The 23,402-nt window shown below is 48.6% G+C and overlaps 1 protein-coding gene across 1 annotated transcript in view; it reads left to right on the top strand.

The window, feature by feature from the left end:
- Nucleotides 1-6: 6 nt before the first annotated feature.
- The window catches only part of MPP1 (membrane palmitoylated protein 1), a 62,127-nt gene continuing 38,731 nt past the window's right edge, over nucleotides 7-23,402 (top strand). Inside the window, exons 1-5 of the mRNA XM_019521222.1 lie at nucleotides 7-143; nucleotides 12,713-12,856; nucleotides 13,212-13,290; nucleotides 14,789-14,874; nucleotides 16,334-16,402. Of these exons, the coding sequence (XP_019376767.1) occupies nucleotides 42-143; nucleotides 12,713-12,856; nucleotides 13,212-13,290; nucleotides 14,789-14,874; nucleotides 16,334-16,402 (480 nt within the window). The 5' untranslated portion in view covers nucleotides 7-41. The remainder of the gene's footprint in view (nucleotides 144-12,712; nucleotides 12,857-13,211; nucleotides 13,291-14,788; nucleotides 14,875-16,333; nucleotides 16,403-23,402) is intronic.

The raw sequence follows: 23,402 nt of genomic DNA, 5'->3' as shown, positions 1-23,402 counted from the left end.
CCGGCCTGAGGCGGCGGCGGCGGCGGCGGCCGGAGCTCAGCATGACCCTGAAGTGGAGCCGCAGTGACAGCGTGAGCAGCATGCGCACGGCGCTGTCCGACCTCTACTTGGAGCACCTGCTGCAGCACCGGCCCAAGCCTGAGGTAGGCGGCGCGGGGGCGCCAGGCCGCCCCCTCCCTGCCGTGCAGGACCCGCGCGGGGTCGGTGCTCGGTGCTGCCAGCCCGCGGTTCCCAGCTCCTCCAGGCACCTCCCCGAGCTGGGAGGGAGCCAGGCCCCTGGCATCCCATGTGGCAGGGACAGGCCAAGGGGGGACCCCAGAGATTCCGGCGCCCCAGCCTGGTTGGTGACGCTCCAGAGCATCAACCCTGGGCAGGTCCAGCCCGGCCCGAGTCAGGGAGAGCGAGCGAGAGCCCCAGAGCAGAGCGGCGGCTGCCAAAGCGGAGAAAGGGGGGTCTTTTGCGGGGGGCCTCCTCACAGGTCTCCGCAGGCAGAGGGCCGGGTGTGCAGACAGGCGAGGGTACCCCCAGCAGCCAGCCAGCCCCTCCTTCGGTGAGGAAGCCAACAGCTCCCCCGTGGTGCAGGCTGGGCGCTTGCTAGCCCTGTGGGGAGAAAGGGCTTCCATTCCTTTTGCTTTGGCTGGGATGCTGCTGTGGCACTTAGGCTGGCAGGTTTTCACAGACCCTTGGGGCACTGATGACAGGCTTGCTTCGCTGTTGGGATGAGTGCATTTGGGTTTCATACCAGGCAGCCTAGAAAAGCCCCGCAGTAGAAGGGACATTATCGTAGGTCCTCAGCTGCAGCATCCTGGTGTGTGTGTTGGGCTAGTGCCTCAGCTGCTAACTTCACTGGGACAGAGTCAAAGACACTAAGAAGTTTAATGTTCAGTTGTAGTCAGTCCTGGCTTACCATCTTTGTTCTTCCGTGCCACTGGCAAAGCTGGCTTGGAAAGGCACAGGGCTCGGAGCTAGGACAGCCCGGTCTTTTCTTAGTTTCTTTGTAAGCTTTTGAACAAATTTTTGTACCTGTCTGTGCCTCAGTTTCTCCATCTGTATGACAAAAGAGTAAACATTGCCCCCTCTCCACTTTGAGATCCTTAGCTGGAAGGCACTATATTGTTATTGCAAAGTGTCATGTTGCTGCTGCTGCTCTCTCTCTTTCTTTCTTTTTTTTTTTTAAATTTTTCATGTTCCAAGCCAAATCAAGTACAAATCCGTGAGTCAGTCCAGAACCATAAGTGGCCCTACTACCGGCAAACATCCTCCACCCCTACCAGGGGCTTCAGATGTTTCCAACATCTTTTGGTGGGCATCCTACGTACAGGCCCAAGTCTGGAGGCTTGGGGTTTGGATGCCCTCGTGTTTCACTTGCCCTCAGCCATATGGCTGCAGGGGCAAGCTAGAGAGGAGCTTCCCATTTCCATAAAGCGGGCTTAAAGCCGCAACACCTCAGCGGGTACTGAACCATGCCAGAAGAACAGTTATCCCCCAGGTGCTTAAGAAAAACTGCCTTCATGGACCCAGATACATGGTGTTTCCCCTGCCAGTCATGATTCTGATTTGCCCCATCCTTCCCTTCTCAGACAGCTTCCTCAGTATATTGAAGTTTTCCATAAGGTCACCAGATGGCTACAGCTGCCTTTGCTGACGGGACAGGGTTATGGCTACTCTTGGTAACACCCAGGGGACTGGTGCATGAGACACCTGTTCATTCTCCTGCCTTGCCCTCCTCTGCCCCATCTCCTGAGCTGGCAGGGATGGCAATGCTACTTTTCATGCTGGTATACATCTGGAGTGACTCTTGATAGTTTACAAGACTATGGCATGGTTGCCTGCAACATCAAGAGATTGGATTAGATCCACTCCCCACAAAGTCCCTTTCAATTACTCTGAACTGCTCCCTGGCTGTTGGGGGAGCAGTGCTGACTAGGCATAGAGGGGGCTGAATTCAGCTCCTGCCAGAATGACCATTTTGGGGTGAGGGTACATTTCCAGCTGGGTTGGTAGAGGCCTGGTAACCACCTTTAAAATGGTCCCTATTCTGTTTACCTATTACCATCCCTGTACCATGCATAAATGAGTGTCCACACTAGGTGGAGGGGAATTTGAAGCTACTAGGAAGGAAAAAAGATTTGCTATCTGACTCAGTCTGGGTAGGGAGGGGATAGCAATCTGGGAGTTTCAGAATCAAATTAAAGAGAAGCTCTTTTTTGGTTTTGCTGGAAAGTTGTAGCTGGTCTGAGCTGGAACTGCCTGTCACATGAGCTGATTCAGCGACTGAGCAACCTCAGGAAGCAGGTCCACAGATCAGCCCAGCAGAGATGTGACAACAGATTTTCAGCCTTAGGAAAATGGGGCATTGCTGTTGCCTTCCTCAGTGAGTTGTTATTGTGTGGCAGGCTTCATATCCAGCAGCAAGGGGCAGGGTAGTCATTCAGGAAAGTATCTATCTATATTGTGTCCCACTGCTTAAAGGGACCATGTCACCAGCTGGTGCAACTTGGGGCTCTCTAATGCAGTGGGCAGCAATTTACAGCACCTGGAAATCCAGCCCTTGTTCCAGCAGTGTCCAGGAGGTGATGAAAGCATTTAGCATTCAGGCTACACACACCCAGGGTTGGGCTATTACATAGATATGCTGCTTTTTTTAAAAAACTCACAAGCACAGGGAGGAAAGCAGGAGTCAAGATTGAAACTTTTGTTCTTAACCCACCCTGTTGTGCAGTAGAAACCAGCAAGAAGCACTGCCCCACACCACATGTGCTGATGCAGCAACCTTTTAGCCAGTACTCTGGAGTCGCTTATTTTTGTGGTTTATATCTGGCACCATGATGAAAACTCTTTAAAAAATGTCTGAAATGTGCATGGAAGGTGGCATTTGTACATCTAAGACAAATCAAAGTAAATCCCTCTAGCTGCCCAGAGTGGGTACTGATTGTTGTTGTTTGACTGATTTCAGTGGAATGATGAACATCTGCTGAGGATCTGCCCCTAGTCTCTCCTGCTCAGTATCAGGATATCATTACAGCAGCCATGGGCTGAGAGTGACACGGGTGATGCACTTGGTCTGGTGAAATCAGAAACAGCCATGTGTAGTGGGACGGTAAAACACATAAGCAGCTGGGCTCCCAGTGGGCAGGGATGGCACAGGGCTGCATTGTTTTTGTAGGTTTAAAGAAACCTAGAGAAGGCTGAGTGTGAATGGCTTGGTACAGCATTCCCTTGTCAGGTCCTGCAGACTCCAGGTGATGGAAAGTTCCTCGTTCATTAGATGAATCTAGGTCTGACAGTAACACCTGACATGCTTCTCCATTTATGGAGGGATGTGTATCTATCCCTGTTCTACCCCTGGGTCAAATGGAGTGAGTGGTATTCTTCCTACTCACCTTTTATTTTGCCTGGACTCCCAACCCTCTGAGAAGGGACAGGGCTATTGCTCTAAAAAATAACCCAGAATCTTCTTCCTCATTTCTCCCTTCTCTCTTGCTTTGAGATGCATGCATTTCTGTGAATCTGCCCACAGTCATGGTCTTTTAATGAAGGCCTGGTGTCTATTCCCACCTCTGACACTGGTCTATACTGAGTGACTTCGGATCAGTTGTCTCCCTGTACCTCAGTTTCTTCCTCTTTACAACAGTGCTTCTTTTGCTATTAGGGAGGCCTGCCTGCAGTTCAGTGCGTTAGTGCATGAGCTGTTAACGTTTGCTCATGTGGGTTCCAGTTCTGACTGGAGACACAGGAGGAATAAATAGGGCTTCAGAAGTTCAGCCTTGCCCTTGCATTATCAGAACCTTGGGGGAGGTCTGGCATTGATACAGTGAGTGGTGGATGTTTCAGCTCTGGATCGTGGAGCATTGGCAGAGCTGGGTGAGTTATGAATGTACACCAGCCCCTTCACCTGCTGGTAGCCAACATTGTTGGCTCCCTCTGGCTGATGCTGCAGAAAGGCTTAGGTGTTTTGGGAGCCTAGGTCCCATTGAAAACCAGCAGGACAGAGGCTCCAAGTCACTAGTTCCCTGACGGCAATATCAGCTCTTGTCTTGCTGTGAGCAAAGCAGCCATTTTTCCTCTTGCCCTGAGCAACAGATCCTGCCCTCCTATGCTGCAATGCTCCAAGCCTCTGAGGGGCCTGGTCTTGGCCTCTGTGTTTCTTTGACCTGATACATATCTTGGCACAGCTGTTCTTGGATGTCTGTCCCAGCCGTATGGGCAGCACAGAATCAGCAGTCCCCAGGGTGCCTTTACCCCTGAACATAGGAGTTGGGGTTTCAAGGGCACAGGCTGACTTGGAAAAAGTGACCCTGAGTAAAGCAGGCACTGGAGCACATCATCCCCTTCGTGTTTCATGGCAGGGACATTAGAGTTTTCATTTGACTTTTGGACCAGGATAAAGACTTTTAAAAAGATCTAATTGCTGTTAAATGAGCTGTCCTGTTAATGTTTGATATCTTTATGTGTATCAGCACTCTGCAGGAGCTGTGCAGAGGCTTGGCTAGAGTCAAGGCCTTGCCTGCCTTAGCTTGGAGCTGCTCGAAGAGGTTTTTACGTACATTTTAGGTTATTCTGAAATTTCCAATGAGTCCCCCCCAACTTCTTTCCTCTGATCTGGGCTCAGCCCATTTTAGAAATAAGAGCCACTGGCAAAATTCAGGTTAGGAGTTCAAATCCTTCCAGCTGTGGCAATAGTATCTGGTGGCTGATCTGTATTTTGAAGTCACTGGGGCTCCTGAGGGTATTTGTTTTGCTCAGTGGCTTAGCAAACCCACCCTTCCTTTTTCCCTGGAGATGTTGAACCTGAGGTGAGAACAGAATTATTCTTGTTCAAAGGCATCTGAACACAGAGCTTCTCCCTTGCTTTGCTGCCCCACAAAATCAGGTCAAGGTCCCTTCCCTTGCCTCCTCCCCACCCCCCCATTCCCTTCCACATACAGTCCTACCACTGACAGGCAGAGCGCAGCATGGTTTGTCTGCAGAGCTCCATTAAAGACTGCCTCAGCTACCCATTCTGTGGCTATTCCTTTTAACCTCAGGAGCTCCCCTGGCCTGGAGGAAGGAATGGTGAGTCCTAGCCTGAGCCCTGCACTTGGCAGGATGTAACCCTAAGCTCTGACCTTGCTTGGGCCCTGCACTCCTTCTCAGACTGCAATAACTCTTGTTATCTCTGCCTGAATTCTGCTGAGCTGGCTCTCAGATGTGTCTGCACTTGGGCTGGTTCCTAGCAGCACTCTTTGAACCCTCCTGCAGATGTTTCCTGCCCCTCAGAAGGATTGCAGAGCAGTGTGTCATCAGCATGCTCTGCCAAACCGTCATCATGACTCAAAGAACTGACAGGTCACAGGGCAAACGAGGCCAGCGCTTAAAAACAACAAGGCAGCTGCTGGGTGTCTGCTAGACAGGATGTTTCCAGGATGCCCACTTATAGGCACACCAGGTAAGCACATAACTCACGCAGCTGCATTTCACCATGTCAGACCCAGTGGGTTACCCATGCTTTCTCTGCATCCATTATCTGTATAACAATTGCACAAACTGTTTAAATGTGCAGCATCTTTCAGCCCTGCTGACTGCTTAACTGTACTCCTGTTAACTGCACCAGAACCAGTGCAGGGAAGCCGCTGTCAAAGGGCAGCTATCAGAAGCCTTAAAAGGAGGGAATCTAGTTGCTTTCAGGGCTGCTATATCCTCTCCTTTTCAGTGCTGCTGCTACCAGGTCCTTTGTCAATTAGAAGTCTTGAAAATGAGGGCAGGTGAGTTAGTTCTGGAGTGACTAATACCACACCATGGGCAGAGCTATGCTCCATTGTTAACATTGGTGCATGCTCCAGGTAACCACTTTGCCTTTTTCCAGTCCCAGGGGTATGCACTTTACTCAGACACCCAGAACACACTAAGCAGGCTGTGGCACTGCCCATATAATCCTGACCTCGTGAGCTGTGGTATAGCCTTGGATATGACCCTATGGTGCTTGTGTTACAGGGTTATTACTATCAAGCCTGGGCATCCAAAATATGAGTCAAGCTCCCAGATCAAGAGAGCAGCTTTAAAGTAATGAAATGTAACAAAACAACATAATTGGAGGGCTTTTTACTTGCCTTCTGTTTTTTTTAAAGACTTCAAAGGGGTCACACTTTTGAATCTCTCTCAGCAACCACAAGTGATAAAAGATTGTCATTTAATCCCCAGACTCCAGAAGTTGGGGTTTTATGAAAGACACCTAATAGTGCAGGATATGTGAACAAGTTATAAAAGCTGGTGACAGTGGCTTCCCTCATGTTACAGATATTTGTTAGCCCAGATCTCATTGCTTTCTCCTCACCTGAAATCAGGTCTGGGGAACCAGGTTAATTTTATGACTGTGCATAATGAGCTTGCCTCATGAGGCAGGAGAGTCCTTTGCTACCCCTTTGTGGCTGGTCTGGGTGGTGGCATCTCTTTGGGGCACTGATGCAAATGTGGGTCCTTCAGAAAGGAGGTATTTGGGGTGGTGCTTCTGAGCAGAGGTATTGTGGAAATGTGCCAGCACCCTAGCATCTGGCTCTCCTCCTCTTTGCCTGTCTTCTCGCAGTGACTCTGTCTCTCTTGTAGGTTTTTTGGGGTTTTTTGTTGTTTGACTTCAAAAGGCAGCAGCGAGGCCTTGGGAAGGGGATGGGAGGTTTGGAACAGATGTGCCAGCTTCATGGGATCCTGCAACCAGTGTGTTCTCAGTTCCCCCCTGCACTTCACTGCTTTCCCCTTCATGATCACTCAACACCAGCCTCCACTGTGATCCCACTTCTGAGGGGTTCCTATCCCTTGTGGCCCCCTTGGTTCAGCACAGTTTTCCTGTATCCCTTTGCCCCTCTATCATCTTGTTGATTTCTTTTGGAATTGTCACTTCCACCCTTGCCCATGCATCTCATTTCCTTCTCTCTGCTAATGCTGCTTGGATCTGTCATGAACTGGGTAGGGATTAAAGGAGATGGGTATTTACCAGCTTAATCCCTCTTATATAAGACTCTGCCCTCTCACAATAGACCTGTGCCCCAAGTGCACAAAGCTGGTGGTTGCCTCTGCATTCTTGGTGTCAGGACTAGACAGGCATGGGGCATACGACTTCTGTGAAGTCAGATGGCCTTTATCTTGACCATGAATCAGCTGGATATTAATTTCTTCTAGCCATATAAAGTGAACAGATTCTTCACTTCACTGTACCATTGTTCTGTGCTGCTATGCTCTGTTAATAGCTACTGTGCTCCACCCCTGAGGCAGGTGCATTTCAGAGGTAGGTGAAGTTATCCTCTGGAGTTTGTTGGACTCTGGGTAAAGGGCTCTGTAGAAATGACCTTTGTTCCTAGCCAGCACACATCCTGACATGAGGGTGTCTTGAGTGAGCAGGGTGAAAGCTTAGATGAATCAGCATCATTATGTGCTCCAGGAGAGAGTGTTTTCCCCTTCCCTCAGCTAAAAGCAAAGGTGGGAGCCAGGTGGTTGGGAGAGACTGAGATTGGCGGTTCCTTGAGTGGCCCAACCTTTGTGACAGCACCTGAACAATCTTGCCTGGAATGTGCTGCGTCTTGGGGAATTGGTCTGTGCTAAGCCTGTTCTTTGAAGGTTGCTGATGTGCTGGGACTGTGCTGCGTAACATGCTTGGAAGAAAACTAGGAGAGATAAGAGGGAGGCTGTGCTGACTCTGCTCCTCTAGCAGGCACATTGAACTCAGGACAGGGTCACCTGCCACTTCTTGCCACTGGCTGTGCTGAGGAGGGCAAAGCTGGGGAGAGGGGAGCAGTCAGCAGTGTATTCTGCAAGGGATTCTGTTTCCTTCCCCTGTTCTGTACCTAGTGCAGTGGTTCTCAACCTTCTTAGACTTAAGGCATTCCTCAATAGACTTTAGGCCCCCCTTAGAAAATTCAGGCTTTTTGTTTTCACTCATTTTTTGACTACAGAAAAATAATAGAGCAATTCTTTTGTTGCAAAGACCTCAGAGCCTACAACTGATCAGAATGTTTGTGATACTCTGGATTCTTACTGGAAACCTCTGGGTTTATACTGTCAGTCAAGTTTGCATGCCTAACAATGCTACTGTTGGGTGGCACCCTGCAGCACCCTTGAAAGGATCTTGGGGCACTCTGGTTGAGAATCATGGATGTAGTGGATCAAAGGGGATCTCACTGGGTATCTTGCCTCTTCTTCCATCACATGTCTTCCCTCTGAGCCCGGGTCCAATTGGTGGTCTCCATCTGTGCCTCTCCAACTGGCAAGGCCTCCTTTGGGGGGCAGACCCAGCTCCACCATCTGATAATTTAGTGCTATCCCTTCTAGTGTAAGGCATGCTTTCCAGGGATCTGCAAGTTGGCCATTCATGATTGTGCTGCACTGAGTCTTCACTGGTGTGTGTGTGTGTGTGTGTCACCCAGATGCAGTGGAGCACAATCATGAATGGCCAACTTATATAGGAAAAACTTCTTCACAGTCAGGGTATCCAACCTGTGGAATAAGCTCCCTTCAGAGGTTGTGCAATCATCTACCCTGGAAATCTTCAAGAGGAGACTGGACAGTCACCTTACTGGGGTCCTCCAGTTATCTTTCCTGCTTGGTGCAGGGGGCTGGACCTGATGATCTTCCAAGGTCCCTTCTGGCCTTACAATCTATGAATATATATTCATAGATTGTAAGGCCAGATGTATTAGGACCCAGATGCAGCAGTGAAGACTCAGTGCAGCATAGTCACGTGTGGCCAAGTTTACAGACCCTGTAACTTGGCTACACACATACATATATACAGTAAAAGCTTTGTTTTCCAGCATCCATAGGGAATGGAGGGTGCCGGATAACAAAATATGCCAAATAACTGAGTGGCCTGAACAGGCGTCTTTGCCTGTTTGGGCCACCGCATCTGGGGTGTTGCCGCCCCTCCTGTGGGCCCCGAAGGACAGGGAGGGGGGACCTGCGCAGCCTGCGGGGGGACTGTGGGGGTTGGCAGTGCAGGCTGCTTTCCCCCAGGCCGTGGGGGCTTCACAAAACCAGAAGTGCCATGGTGGGCACTTCTGGTTTCACTTTTTCCTTACAAGTTGGCATGCTGGTTAACAGAGCATGTTGGCTTGTAAGGTGCCAGTTAACACAGCTTTTTGTTGTATATATAACACGTTTGGCAGCAGTAAGCCATTTGGCTATTTTTATTTTCCAGGGGAAGGGTTTTTTGGCTCTTTCAAAAAGAGTTTATTTAAAAATAAATTAGATTCGTTAGGGCCTCTCAACCCTGGCCAGCAGCTCCCTTTTGGATTCTGGTCCTGGTACGTGCTCAGCTTGGGCATCGCACTTTGGCCCTGGTTTGTAGCTCCCTTGTTATCTCAGTGCTGGACTCCATCCCCAAGCTGGCCTGCCTGCCTTTGCATACCCATTCTGGGGCTCCTACAGGGCTCACTCCTCAACGGCCTGTCCTGCACTTTAGGTTTGGAGTTTGCCCTGTTTTTCTGTGCTCCCTACCTCCCGGTGCCATGCAGGTGTCTAGGGGGAGATGAGGCTTAGGTAACCTACTCGGGCACAGTGCAGGTCTCTGTCTCCCTCTAGTGGCTGGCCCATGTGAATATCTTATTACTGCAGTTATCAGGGGAACTCTTCCTGTAGTAGGAGCGGTAGACTTGTGTCTTTGGACCTGAAGGTCGAAGGTTCAGATCTCTCTGACCCAACTGGGGTCTGTTGTTTGCTCATTCTGAAATGCCTGCCAGCTTCTTGAAGTTGCCTTGTGCTGTTTTAGAAAGCCTGCGTAATTTGTGGTGGTCCTGAGAGATTTTCCGGCAAAGGATGCATGCAAAAAGTGCTGTGCCTGGTGCTTGCAGCTGGGCATCCCTCCAGCAAGGAGAGAGTCCCTGTATCTCAGCTGCTTCTGTGGAGAGAATTCCACTAGGGGTGATGAATGGCTGTAGTGCTGATTGAGATGGCAGGTAGGAACCAGCCAAGGTGTCTGGTGTGGGCTGTTTGTCTAATATGGGTCCACAGGGCCTAAGGGGAGGATGCAGTAGCTGATTGCACCACAGGGAAAGGAGCAATTCATTCTGCTTGCTAGGACACAGTGTACAGAGTCACTCATGCAGGAGTAAAGCTGACAAGGGCAGTGATCAGCACCTTGGAGCAAGGGGATTGTGATTGGGGTGGTGCTGGCACTAGCATGCAGAATGCAACTGGTCCTCTGAAGTTTCTTAGCTGCATCAGATGAAATGAGCACAAGCTCATGAAAGCACTGCTATACATCTCTGATTTAGCTGCAGATCTTCACTACCCTCACCTGCCAGCCCCCAGGTCTTAGCTGGAAGGTGTTCTACTTTCCTTAACATTAGCACAAATGCATTTTGCCACCTCAACACCAGAAGAGGTTAATGGGCTTGGCCTGGAAAGGTTGCTCTGTGCAGCTGGTAAAATGTTAATGCAGCAGTAAAGCCAGTGGAGGAATATCTAGTCGGGACATCTGGGAGTGTTTGCTTTATGTGAGGCAACACTGTATAGTCCTGGGTATAGGGGAGAGGTGTATGAGAGGCTTACCAGCACTGTGCCCAGGGCTGGTTGGCTGTTGATCAGGGCTGAGGTGCATTGGCAGAGGGCTGTGTGAGGGAGCTGGTCAGGAACTACAGTAAAGGCTGAACATTAGAGCTTGGAGAAGCCTAGGATGGGACTAACAGGAGTGGCTGTAGGTCATTACCTAGCAGGAAGCCACTGGCAGTGCTGCAGATGCTGTGGTCTAAATTCTGTGTATCGAGTTCACATCTCTGCACCCATGCTGCAACCTCCCAGAGCCCCTGTGGTGTTACAGTTGCATTGACTGCACCACAGCAGCATCCCCATTCCCCCCCGGGATGATTTTAGCCCTATGTGTCCTGTTCACAGATTCAGGCTGGTGCTTTGTGCAATATCCTTGAGATCCAGTTGTGACCAGTGACCCCAGAGCTTTGCACAGGAGACTGTAACCTGACTTGGTGACTGGAACCTGACTTCCATTCCTCATCTGGAAAGCATCATTAGGCTGGGACCATGCCCATTTGGGGCAGTGAGAGTATCATGCTGGTGGTCCAGGGAGTTGTGGGACTGGAATGGGGTGTGGGGAGAGAGTTGAGGCATATGCTGGGATTTAAGTAATGGCCAGATTGTCAGGATTCAAGCAGCACGGGGGTCAGATAGCTTCTGTGATGAATCGGAAGCAGGTAACAGATGACTGCTCACTTTGCAGCCTGCCCTGCTGCTTGGCAGGGTGTGTGGGCAGGCTGGAGATTTGGAGGATGCCTGCTGGCAGGCTGGGCGCTCTGACTGCAGAGGGGGAGGGGCATATCCCCTCCCACCACTTCCCTTCCCTTCCCTTCACAGGGCTAGCCTGGAACAGGACATTGGAAAGACAGTTTCTCATCACCTGAATTTCCCTTCCTCCCCCCACACTCTGCTTTCTGGCATCAAATACATTCTTAAGCCATTTTAAATGAGGGGAATCAAGCATTTCTTGCTAGAACTTGGCCTCAAGCCTGCTGCTTTTTGCTGCCATCTCCCTGTCCTGCCTCTGTCCTGTGCTGTGCCATTAACATGGTTCTGAGGAATCTGTTCCAGGCTGCGTCTTGGTTTGTTATTGACCCATGGAGCAGCTGTTTTATCATTTAGGTGCCACCTTGTGATGCATCATCACTATGTGGTCCTGTTAGTTTGTGACATTATGTCAGAGGTGGAGAAGGCTCTGCCAATATCTCTGTTGGAAGTGCAGCTGGCTCTGGGATTTGGGCGGTGTGAGAGAAATTCTGGGGATGCTGGTTAATGCTCCCTTGGAGATCCTTCAGCAGAGTTAATTGTTGGCATATTGCTGCACCTATGAGTGGAAATGCACTTAAATCCTGTGTCAGTTACCCACCAAGTTTAGTGTGTGGTACCTGGTGGCTTGCTGTGGAGAAGAAACATGCTGAAGCATTAAACTGTGAATGACTATGCTGCTTGGACAGGAGAGAAGTAGCTTGTGCTCGTACTTACCTGAGTGTGAATCCAGAGTGACTTCATCCACTGTGGTGGAGTTACTCTGGATCCACTACTCGTGTAGCGAGGAGTAAAGTTTGGCTGTACCGTGCTTCTGTTCAAGGCTTCTACTGTGACATGTAACAAAGCCACGGAGATCTCTGCCGCAGGACACGTACCCAGGAACCTTTGGGCTGATGCCTTCTTTTCTCAAGTGCTACCACCTCTCAAACCTCCAGCCTGGAAACAAAGCTAATCAAGCCTGTCTGTGTCTCATGGTGACGTCCTGCCTGCTACTGTCCTTTTTGCTTGCTTTTCCTTCTGTCTTGTGGACAGGCCCCTCCTGCTATCTGTTCCCTGCAGTGAGCTCTGCTAGTGTCGTGCCTCATCTGGCCAGCAGGAGTGACTCTGGGTTCAGTATCCCACTTGAGCAGGGAGAGCCATCTTTGCTGCATGCCCAGCGCTTGCCCATTCAAATGGAGGGATGTGCCTGTACTACTAGCCTCTCTGATTGGGTAACAGCTCCACACTTGGCCCTGGTTGTGAGAGAGGCTTCAGTTTTCTGAGCAGATTATGCACCTTAGAGGCGACAAGTTTGGATCATGGTGCAGGGGGGTCCCTGTTCAGTCTTTCTCTTAGGACGTGTCCTGGATCTGCTGGGGATTTCCAGACTGGTTCCACTCCCAGTCACAAGAGCATGTTGCAGGGGCTCTCAGGCTGTCCCTAAATCCCCGTCTTTGTTTTGCCTTGACAGGCTGTCACTCCCTTGCCAAACACCATGACTGAAGACATTTACACCAACGGCTCTGCTGCCCCAGGCAGCCCAGCCCACATGAACGGCCGAGAGGTGAGGAAAGTACGGCTCGTCCAGTTTGAGAAGGTCACGGAGGAGCCCATGGTGAGCTGGCAAGAGTGCATTCACCCTTGTGACTGCAGGAATTGGGGAGGCCATTGCACTGGCACCAACAGTAGGAGAAAATGACCAGTCCAGGTCCTAGGGCTGGGGGCGGGGGACAGCCAGTGCACAGTGATATCAAGCTTGGGAGGCCTCAGCCAGACCAATGTCTATTCTGCCAGGAGCCTGGAGGAGAACGCTTTGACAGATACCTGTTCTGGCAAGAAGAGTTTGTCCAGACTGGATTGGGCCCTGGGGATGACTGTCCTTGAAAAACCAGGCATACCATCTTGGATACTGGCCAGGACAGGACTTTCCCACTACAACTGGGGCTTTCATGGATTTTCCTATCTTCTAGGGAATCACGCTGAAGTTGAATGAGAAGCAGAGCTGCACGGTGGCCAGGATTCTTCACGGAGGCATGATTCACAGACAAGGTAACAGCAGGTGGCTGGAATCTGAAGTTGTATCTGACCAAGATGAGAGATGCAGGCACCAAAGGCTCCTGCTGAAGTCAGAGACTTGAACCCCTCACTCACCACCCACTTGCCCAGGATGGCTTGTCAGATTCATCTTTGGAGCTGGATTATTTCAGAGCAAAGGGATTAAACAGTCCTTGGCTCTGAAATGTATTTTCAGTGCCCTTCCCTGCCCAAAGTGTGTCTGAAACCGAGGAGGCTCATGTCACCTTCCCTTTACATGTTAGGTGTATTAACACAGTGGAGGCTTCAAGGTATTAATGGGGGTTGGGAAAGAAGCAGGAGCAGTTGGCAGGCTTGCATTGGCAAATGTCCTAGGACCCTGTGGGTGCATTTTGCTGATGGATTCCTTGTCCCTAGATATCAATCATATCTGGAGACTGTGAAGGAAGGCTTTATCCCTGTTCATAAATTGCACAAACAAGGCAGAAGTTCTGTGCTGAGGTCCTGCGAGTAGAAATTGAATAAAAAACGCCCATTATTTCTTTTTCTATTGGTGCACTTATGCATAACTGGTTGAGAGGGATATGAGCTTTTGCAGGCAACAACTTACTTCATCAGCCTCTGAATGGACAGGCAGAAAGAATTTTAAGTTGAAGGGAAATGGACAGCCTGTCCATTCATAGCATCTGATGAAGTAGGTTGTTGCCTTTGAAACCACATGCCTCTCTGAACCAGTTATTCTCTAAGGTGTCATCTTGGCTTGCCTTCTGCCTGACTTCAGATTAACACAGCCAATCACTTCTTGGCACCTGTGTGCACGGTAGGGTGTTCTGTGTCTGCAACAGGGTGGCTTTTCTTTTGTTTTATTGGCCCATGTAGAAAACAAGGATCTTAGTCTGATGTCCTATACACCACTCATGTAAGGCCAATACAACTCTAATGATGTTATTTTCCTCCTGCTGTACAGCAGCATATTTGAGATCAGAAGCTGACCCTCATACAGACATCTTGAATTAGAACCCAAAACTACTGTTTGCAGAAAAGGGCTCTGCTAAAATGTAGCTTGAGATTTATTTATTTTAATTTTAATTTATGTATTTATTGTAATTTTGCCTATCTCCAAAATTAAATGTTTGCCCACAAGTAAAATCAGAATCCAGGATGACTAGCCTTGGTGCTTGGTAAATTTAAGAAAAATAGATGGGAAAAAAAAATATATATATATATGGAATGGGGAGAGCAACGTTCTCCATATTCATTGCTACCAAATCCTTGCTTATGCATGGAGGGCTTTTTGGTAGAAACATGCTGAACAAACCAATCCATATTCAGCTTGGTATGAGATGTTGGGTCTCTTGGCTTCCTTGTAAGACAATGCCCATGGGGTTTCAGTCAGTATTCTTGAGCTTCACTAGCAGGTTGGGAACTTGTGTGCTCCATGACATCTGGGATAGTAGTGACGCATCTTACCTGTTCTTGCATTTCATGGGTCCATTTTTCCTGTCACTGGCAGGCTCCCTTCATGTGGGTGATGAGATCCTAGAAATCAATGGGCAGAGTGTGAACAACCACTCGGTTGACCAGCTGCAGAAGATGCTGGTAGGTATTGCAGGGTACTGCTCTTGAGGAAGGGCCCTTGCCACGCATGCTTGATGTATTTATTTAATTTATTTTCATTCTTGAGCCTACCATGTAAATTTAAAGAGAAATAAATTTGACCCACATCTATAAATAGGATTTCGCTGGAGCCAGCAAAGCTGAGCTGCCTTTCTTTAATAAATTTCGTGAGAGGCAAAGAGAGAAGTCTCGGGACTCATTTTAAATTTCTTCAATTGCTATTCAGTTCAGTTACCTCCAAACTGTTACTTTGCACGTTCTTTTTAAACAGCTTGTGGGGTCAGCCTCATTCACCTGAGTAATAAGTTTGGGTTGCTCTTTCATTGGATTCTGTAGCAACATCCTCTGTGAATGATGGCAGTTGTCACTACACCTCCTGCTGCAGGAGAAGCTATGATTGTTCTTTTACTGTGGTTGGTATTAGTGTCATGAAAGGATGCATCATGTATCAGTATAGGCCATTGCTGTGTGGAAACCCCAGAAAGGTTTCTGCATGCACAGTCCAGACTGAGGGCTCCAGTTCTTTTCCTGAGGTTTTAATTTGTTGTTGTACAAGCCCATAGAACAAAGCCCCGATCTCCCATGGGAGTAAAGCTAGTAATGACCACCCAGGTGCTGGTCTCCAGCTGCTGGTCATGTCGAGCCTCTTGCAACCTTCAGTAGGCAGCAGCTAGCCCAGCTACTGAGAAGTCTTTCTCCAGCGTATGGGCAGCTCAGGCTATCATAACTTATGTGTCAGCTTGCTGCTTCCTGCCAAGGGTGTTTATCCTGAGAGCTCACAATCAGCCTATGACAAGGGGTCCAGCAGAGAAGATGCAGGTGTCAATGGTGGGCTGATCCCTCTGTGGAAGGGGCTGGGAAGAGCTATCTCTATTTGAGTTCTGGTAGTTATACTACAATTGCCCCATTCCCAGCCTCTCCCATTGTGGTTTGTTAGCCCATACCACAGAGGTTAGGCTGCTGTCAAGGAGCAGGGGAAGAATTGGTACTAACTGGTAACTTGAAGCAGCATTTTCTCCTCAGTCTGGGGTATTGCTGCCCCTTGGCCCTGAAGTTCCTCTGGGGAGGATGAGCTGGGGGTGGACTTGCTTCTCAATCCAAGTTCATTCTGGTGTTGCCGTTCTACCTGCTCTTGGCTCGGAGCCCTATTCTGTGTACGCTGTTGGAGCTGGTTCTGGGGTTCAAACAGTGCAAATACCTTTGGCCACTGCAGCAGTGTGTCTGGCTCCCCTGTGCCCCAGTAGCTTTTTGCTTCCTAAATGAAGCACATCTCTCTCCAGGACTTAGTGCTCTCTGCTAGAAACATCTTAGCCTTTGGGATGTTTCAAGTAGTCAATGTCTTATACAGCTGAAGGTTTTTGGCACCCTGGGGTCCTTGGGCTGATGTCTGGGAAGCCACATTCTTCAACTCTTTTTTTTTTTTTCTTTCACCTTCCAATAGAAAGAAACCAAGGGGACAGTGTCAATAAAAGTCATTCCCAACCAGCAAAGCCGTCTTCCTGCGCTCCAGGTAGGCACTGCTGTTTCCTTGGAGTAGCCTGTACAGCTGCATGCACTTGGGCTCTTGAGAAGTCCCACAGGATTTAAAGGGTTTCCCTGTTCTGAACAGGTTGGCCCCAGTGGCCTAGTGTAAAAGGACTGTGCTGCCGTACCTTTGATATACGGGCTCAGAAGGTGGTCTGCTTTTCTGGGATTGCTCCCTAGGAGAGTAAACAGAGCTGTTCTGCATTCACATGGGTGCAAAGGAGGGTGGAATTTAGCTCTGACTGTGTCTGTTTCCCTGTCCCTTCCCACACTGTGGCTTGGTTTCCCCATTTCTAGAAAGAGGGTAATGATGCTGGCTACTTCTGTGAAGTGTTTGGAAGAGGGCTGTGTAGGTGTCACAAGTCAAATCCTACCCACATCTCTATGGTTCAAAGGTGGTTGTTGTTCCAGACCCTGGAGGGTTTTGCATTGCAAAACTGCTGCGAAGGCTAAGCTTCATACACCAGCACGTTCCTCCCTGTTCCCAGGGCATCATTCCTCTTACGGGTTTTTTAGCTTGACAGCCTCTGTGATAAGATGCTATTGCCCTGCAGCAGGCTGGATCATGAAGCTTCCCCTCACTCCTCCACTTGAGTGTTATAGTCCTCAGCAGCACATTGGTGAGAAGAAAGAAATTGTGGTTGAAGGGTGGGGGGGAGTAGCAGGAAAGCAGAGCAGAACGCCCCGGCTTTTAGTTCTGCAGTTGTCATGCTGCAATCGCCATAGCAACAGAAATCCATGTTATTATGGGGCTTCTGCCTTTATTCTGCGTGCAGGGATTCAGCAGGCCATGCTGGGCCATCATCTGGTCTGTGGAGATGAATGGGGCTTTGGCAGGGAGAAGTGACTGGCAAAGACTGATGGGTCTCCACTGATTCCATTCCTCACTAATGGTGACCAGAGCTTTGATTTTAGTTTAACTGGAGGATGAATAGTTTATTTCCCCCCTCAGTATCCCAAATACATAACACTTGTCATACATGATACCGGTCACATTTATGATACTGTGACTCTGTATTTTAAATTACAGATAGCAATCATACCCCTCCCAAGCAGTCATTTTGAACCTGCTGAATATTAGTCTTTGGCTGTCTGTGTGGCCGTTGGTTAGGTCTGATGATCTTAACTCATGTCCTGAGCTGACCTCATGCCAGTACTTGTCCAGAGACAAAAATATTTTGCTCAGGCAGATTTTTCTTAAAGGGGATGATTGGGCAGGTTTATTTGTTTGAATTCACATATTGAATTGAATATGTGTTTTAAATTAATTCATCATAAATCAATCTGCGCATGGTCTCTGGGGCTCCTGTATCTTCCTTTCCAGTCTCTCCTCTCCTTTATTTTTGTCACCTGTGTCCCATAGGAGTTAGGTTTTGTTTTTTTCTTAAGGACTAAGGTGAAAAGTGAATATATCCTTCTTCCTGTTTTCTCTGTCTGAAGAGCTCTATAGACCCAGAATCAGCTGTGATCCGTTTGCTTATTAACCAGCATTCTCCTTTTCCCTTTCCCTGCTTTAGACTTACCGTATTTGGTGCTCTTTAAGCCACTGCAGTCACGCTGACGTAGTAACAAATCTGTGCAGGCACCTCTGATAAGATGCTACGTGAGTATTATGCTGATTCTGGCAGTAGGAGCAGGGAAAGATGCAGGAGAGCAAGACCTTCTGACTGAAACATTTATTCTCTGCTCAGTGCCCTCCCCCAGCAACCCTCATCATTGGCCTTTGACCTTCACTCCCATCCATGTTTTCTCATCTTTATCCCAAGGATTCTGTTACTGCACACTTAGTGGCCTCCCTCTGATTAAGGGAGGCCACTAATTTCCTGGTGAGCCTAGACTCGCTGACTCCATGCAGTAAACAGGCCTGACAGAAACATTATTCTTCAGAGGACTGCAATGCTCTTCCCCCTCTGAGACACTTTCCCCCTTACTGTGACCTGCATGCTGGTACTGTCTACCTTAGCAAATGGACACTTTTGGTCTCTTTGCATGTGAGAGCTCAGTACAAGGAAGCTTGATGACTTTAAATTTGTCCTTTTGTCAGGATCAGCTTCTCTTCCCCTCACAGTCACTGTCAGGCCACGATTACATGATGCACAGCAAATCCCATTTGATTGTCAGGGGCAAGAACATGCCTCCCCAGTCAAAACTAGTTTCCTGACCAAACTCCCCCACATCTTGCAACTAGCAAATCACAGATTAATCAAATCTGTTTGCAGCAATAGGACTGCTACTCTGAGCCTGAGTGACTTATTTGATTCTGAACCTGAGTGATTTTAATGGGAAGAGCAGATCGCTGCTGTTGTAACCAGGTCTGGACACACATTTAGACCTGAGATTTCAAATGCTGCCAAGGTTGGGGCTGTTCAGGATCTGGGATCTGAGTTCCCCATGTGAGGGAGATGGGGGTCCACTGTGTGGTTTAAGCCTGAAACTAGACGTGAATCCTGACTTCTTCTTCAGATCTCCAAATATGCTGGGGTGTTGGCAGTCAGGGCCCTCTGCAAAGTGGGTTATTTCAAAGGCAGAATCGGGTATCTACATACATGTGGTCAAACCCCTATCTTCAAATACTTGGGAGTCTAGGGGGACATGCATTTTTATACTGCAGGGGTTTTGATTTAGGCAGAGACTGGGGCTGGTTTCAAGTGTATTAGAGTCTGATTTTTAAACCAGTGCTAATTACAGCTAGTTTTTTGCCCAGGGAGGGGGCTGTACTGAAAATTTATCAGGGGCTGAGGGCCTTGCCTCTTCAGGCAGTTGGTCTTTCTATTGTCTGTAAGCTAAGAAATGGCTGGTCACAGCTTCCAGTCTCATCATGCAAAGGTCTGTTTTGATCCCCAGGATTCTGGCCTGCTAATACCAAGGAGAATTTGCTTATATCCTGCTGGGACTTGTTGGTCTATAGACCACAACTCCACAGCAGAGTCAAGTGCAATGCTTTGGCAGTCCCCATTTAAAATGTTGCAAGGAGAGTCTGGCGCATCTTTCCAGTCTCAATCCATTCAGGTCTAAAGATGGGGCAAAGGCTAATGTTTTACTGCTAGGCATTATCCTGGGAAATGTTGTCTTTTCCCAGTAGGGTTGGCCTTGTCTCCAGCCTGTCAGGGGTCTGCATTTCCAGGGTAAATAACTCATGGTGATTGAATTTGAATGTGGAACGAGCATACATTTTGTTTTAAAGTGAGGGGCATCTTTTGGGCTGAAAAGATCTCCTGCTCATGGCATTGCCACTCAGTGAGGTCCATCTCCATATATTTTATTTTATTTTATTTTAAAGAAACCTTACTGAGGACACAGGAGTGAACCATCCTGATATGCAGGAAGACTAGCAGATATGGCTAGAAGATGAGTTTGGTTTAGCAGAGAACTCTTCAGTGAGCTAAAACACAAAAAGGAAGGTTACCAGAAATGGAAACTTGGACAAACAACCAGGGAGGAATATAAGACCATTGCTTGGGCATACAGAGATGAAATCAGGAAGGCCAAGGCACATTTGGAGTTGTAGCTAGGAAGGGATGTGAAGGGTAACAAGCAGGGTTTCTACAAGTATATTAGCAACAAAAGGAAGAAAAGAGAAAGCATGGGTCCCTTACTGAACTTACTAGGAAGGCAACCTGCTGACAGAGGATGCAAAAATGGCAGAAGTACTTAATCCCTTTTTCATCTCAGTCTTCACAGGCAAGGTCAGCTTGCAGACTACTGCAGCTGGCAGCACAGTTTGGGGAGAAGGCGAGCAGCTAACAGTGGCAAAAGAATAGATTAGGGACTGTTTAGAAAAGCCGGATGTGTATAAGTCCATGGGGTCAGACGTGATACTCCCAAGCGTGCTGAGGGAGTTGGCTGGTGTGATTGCAGAACCTCTAGCTATCATCTTTTAAATGGTGGTGATCAGGAGAGGTCCTGGATGACTGGAAAAGGGCAAATATAGTGCCCATGTTTCAGAAGGGGAAGAGGAGGATCCAAGGAACTACAGACCAGTCAGCCTCACTTCAGTTCCTAGAAAATCATGGAGCAGGTCCTCAAGGAAACCATTTCTAAGCACTTGGAGGAGAAGATGGTGATTAGGAACAGTGAGTATGGATTCACCAAGGGCAAGTCATGCCCGACCATCCAGATTGCCTTCTATGACAAGAGGACTGGCTCTGTGGATACAGGAAGAACAGTGGATGCAATATACTTTGACTTTAGCAAGGCTTTTGATATGGTCTCCCAAAACATTTTTGCAAGCAAGCTAAGGAAGTATGGGTTGGATGAATGGACTATCAAGTGGATAGAAAACTGGCTGGATCATCGGGCTTAGAGGGTAGTAGTCAATGGGTTGATGTCTAGGTCGCAGCTGGTATCAAGTGGAGTGCCCCAGGGGTTGGTCGTGGAGCTGTCTTTGTTCAATATCTTCATCAATTTCCGGCTAGGATTCAGAGAGACCTTGACAAATTGGAGGATTGGACCAAAAGCAATTGCATCCGGTTCAATAAGGACAAGTACAAAGTCTTGCACTTAGGATGGAACAATCCCATGCACTGGGGATCAATTGGTTAAGTATCAGCTCTGCAGAAAATAACCTGAGGTTACAGTGGACCTGGGGATTACAGCTGAATAAGAGCCAACAGTGTGCCCTTGTTGCTAAGAAAGCTAATGGCATACTGGACTGCATTAGTAGGAGTGTTGCCAGCAGATTGAGGGAAGTGATTGTTCCCCTCTATTCAGCACTGGTGAGGCCACATCTGGAGTAATGTGTCCAGTTTTGGGGCCCCAACTACAGAAGGGATGTGGACATATTCAAGAGAGTCCAGTAGAGGGCAGTGAAAATGGTGAGGGGACTGGGACATGTAACTTATGAGAAGACAATGAGGGAACTGGGCTTATTTAGTCCAGAGAAGAGAGGACTGAGGAGGGATTTAATAGCAGCCTTCAACTACCTGAAGGGGTGGCTCCAGAGAGGATGGAGCTGGACTCTTCTCAGTGGTGGCAGGTGACAGAACAAGGAGCAATTGTCTCAAGTTGCAGCAAGGGAAGTTTAGGTTAGATATTAGGTAAAACTTTCTCACTAGGAGGGCTGTAAAACACCGAAACAGGTTACTCAGAGAGGTGGTGGAATCTCCATCCTTGGAGGTTTTTAAGACATGGATAGACAAAGCCTTGGGTGGGATGATCTTGTTGGGGATGGTCCTGCTTTGAGCAGGGGGTTGGATTAGATGACCTCCTGAGGTCACCCTCATTTTCTATGATTCTGTGTTTCTATGATATATAATCGCTGTGGTAGGTATGTTTTGACTGCTTGCCTCAGGATTTTCTATAGACTAATTTTTAGGTACTAGAACCTCAGTACCGCACTCCCTCTCCCCCCAGCCTAAGCAAAGTTCAGAGCCAAAACGTAACACACACTGTTTGTCAGGCTGGGCATCAGACTGGTGTTGTCTCAGGTGGCAGTTATAGGTGTAGTTATGCAGATTGAGCAGTTCTGGGGCAAAAGTAAGATTTAACAGGCATAAAATAATCTAACCCATGGGTGTTTAAACATATGGCCTGTGGGCTAGATCCAACCCGTGGAGCTGTATTATATGGCTTGGGGGTCCCTGAACTGACTCCATGCACTGGCCCCAGCCCCAGCACCATGCACTGCATAGGTGCACAGGCTAGACCTGGCACTGCATGTAATGCAAATGGTCTGGGGCATGGGCTGCATGTGGCACCCAGAACCAACCCCCGGGTGCCTGCAGCACCCATTCCTGTTTGCGGGTTGTGGGCAGTGCATGTCTTGTGCCAACCCCCACAGTCTGTGTACAGTAAATGTGGATTTATCTTCTGCATTGATTGCTGATGGGGAAACGTCTCCTGTCTCCTTCCTGTCTTTCCAGAATGCCCATGTGTCCTTTTCTCAAGATAGATCACATAAGTGGGCATTGCCCAGCACAAAGGGACTGATTCCTTTTGCCTCTGGGCAGCCTAGATTTGAAGAAGATAACAAGTTTTTTCTGAGCAGAACCCTTGGTTACCTTCCTCCTCCCTTCCTTGTTTTCTGTGAAAGTACTGGAAGGGTTTTATGATGCTTGCTTATTCCTCAAAATGTTGGTTGCCCCCTATTATGTTCCCTTCCCACCTGCTAGCCTTCCAGTTTATGAGGGTTTTTTTAAGCCCATGATGCAGGAAGCTGTTGGTCAGGGCATATGTGCCACACTTGGCTCTTTCAGGTTGTGTGAGCAGGGGTAGAAAAGCTAGAAGAGTGTCTGCAGCTGTCTTCAGAGGAACCATGAGGAGAGGTGAGGAAGAGGTGTATCCCAGCTGGGATTTGCCAGCAGGCAAGTGAGTTGAGTGGTACTGGTGACTCCGTGAGCCTTAGTGTGTTGTCATACAGCACTTGGGAGTGCTACCTCAGGAAGGCAATGGTTCCAGCAATATTTAGCCTCTGCCAGTCAAGCATTACCCAACACAGCTGCCAACCTCTGACATAAAATAATTTTCCAGGAATGGCCAAACATGGGGACCCCCACAGTCTGGGCAAACTTTATCTCCCTCCTCTTAGTGGGAGCTATCTGGTGGTTGGGGAACTGTGGCATAGGTTGGCTCTGCCCCCTACGCACTGCATGGCTTTCCCCCCCCGCTGGTCCCGCTTTTTCTCATTCACCCCATCTCCATTTTGCCCAGTGCTTTTTCACCCTAGTCCTGAGGTGCTCAGGAGGTGCTTTCTGCTTTAGACCAAGATAGAGCACTCCTCAGGGCCACTCAGCCCCATTCCCTCCCTGGGAGGAGGTGCCCTGTGATTATGAGGAGTTCCCTGTTTTGTTTGCTTGTTAGCCGTCTTGCTGGGAGATAACCCAAAGCAGGAACACTGTGTGCAGTGGCATATGGTTTCAGCTGGTGGCGTGTTCATCCCAGCCAACAGAAAAGGAAGCAAAAAAGGAAATTACTAGCAACTATGAGCCCCTAAACCTCTATATGCAGCCCATTTTCCAGCTACCAAGGATGTGTTGGTAGAGAAAGCA

The sequence above is a fragment of the Gavialis gangeticus genome, unplaced genomic scaffold (assembly GCF_001723915.1).
Source record: "Gavialis gangeticus isolate Ggan-Ray unplaced genomic scaffold, GavGan_comp1, whole genome shotgun sequence".
NCBI classification, from domain to species: Eukaryota; Metazoa; Chordata; order Crocodylia; family Gavialidae; genus Gavialis; species Gavialis gangeticus.
This window is presented reverse-complemented; position numbering and strand designations above follow the sequence as displayed.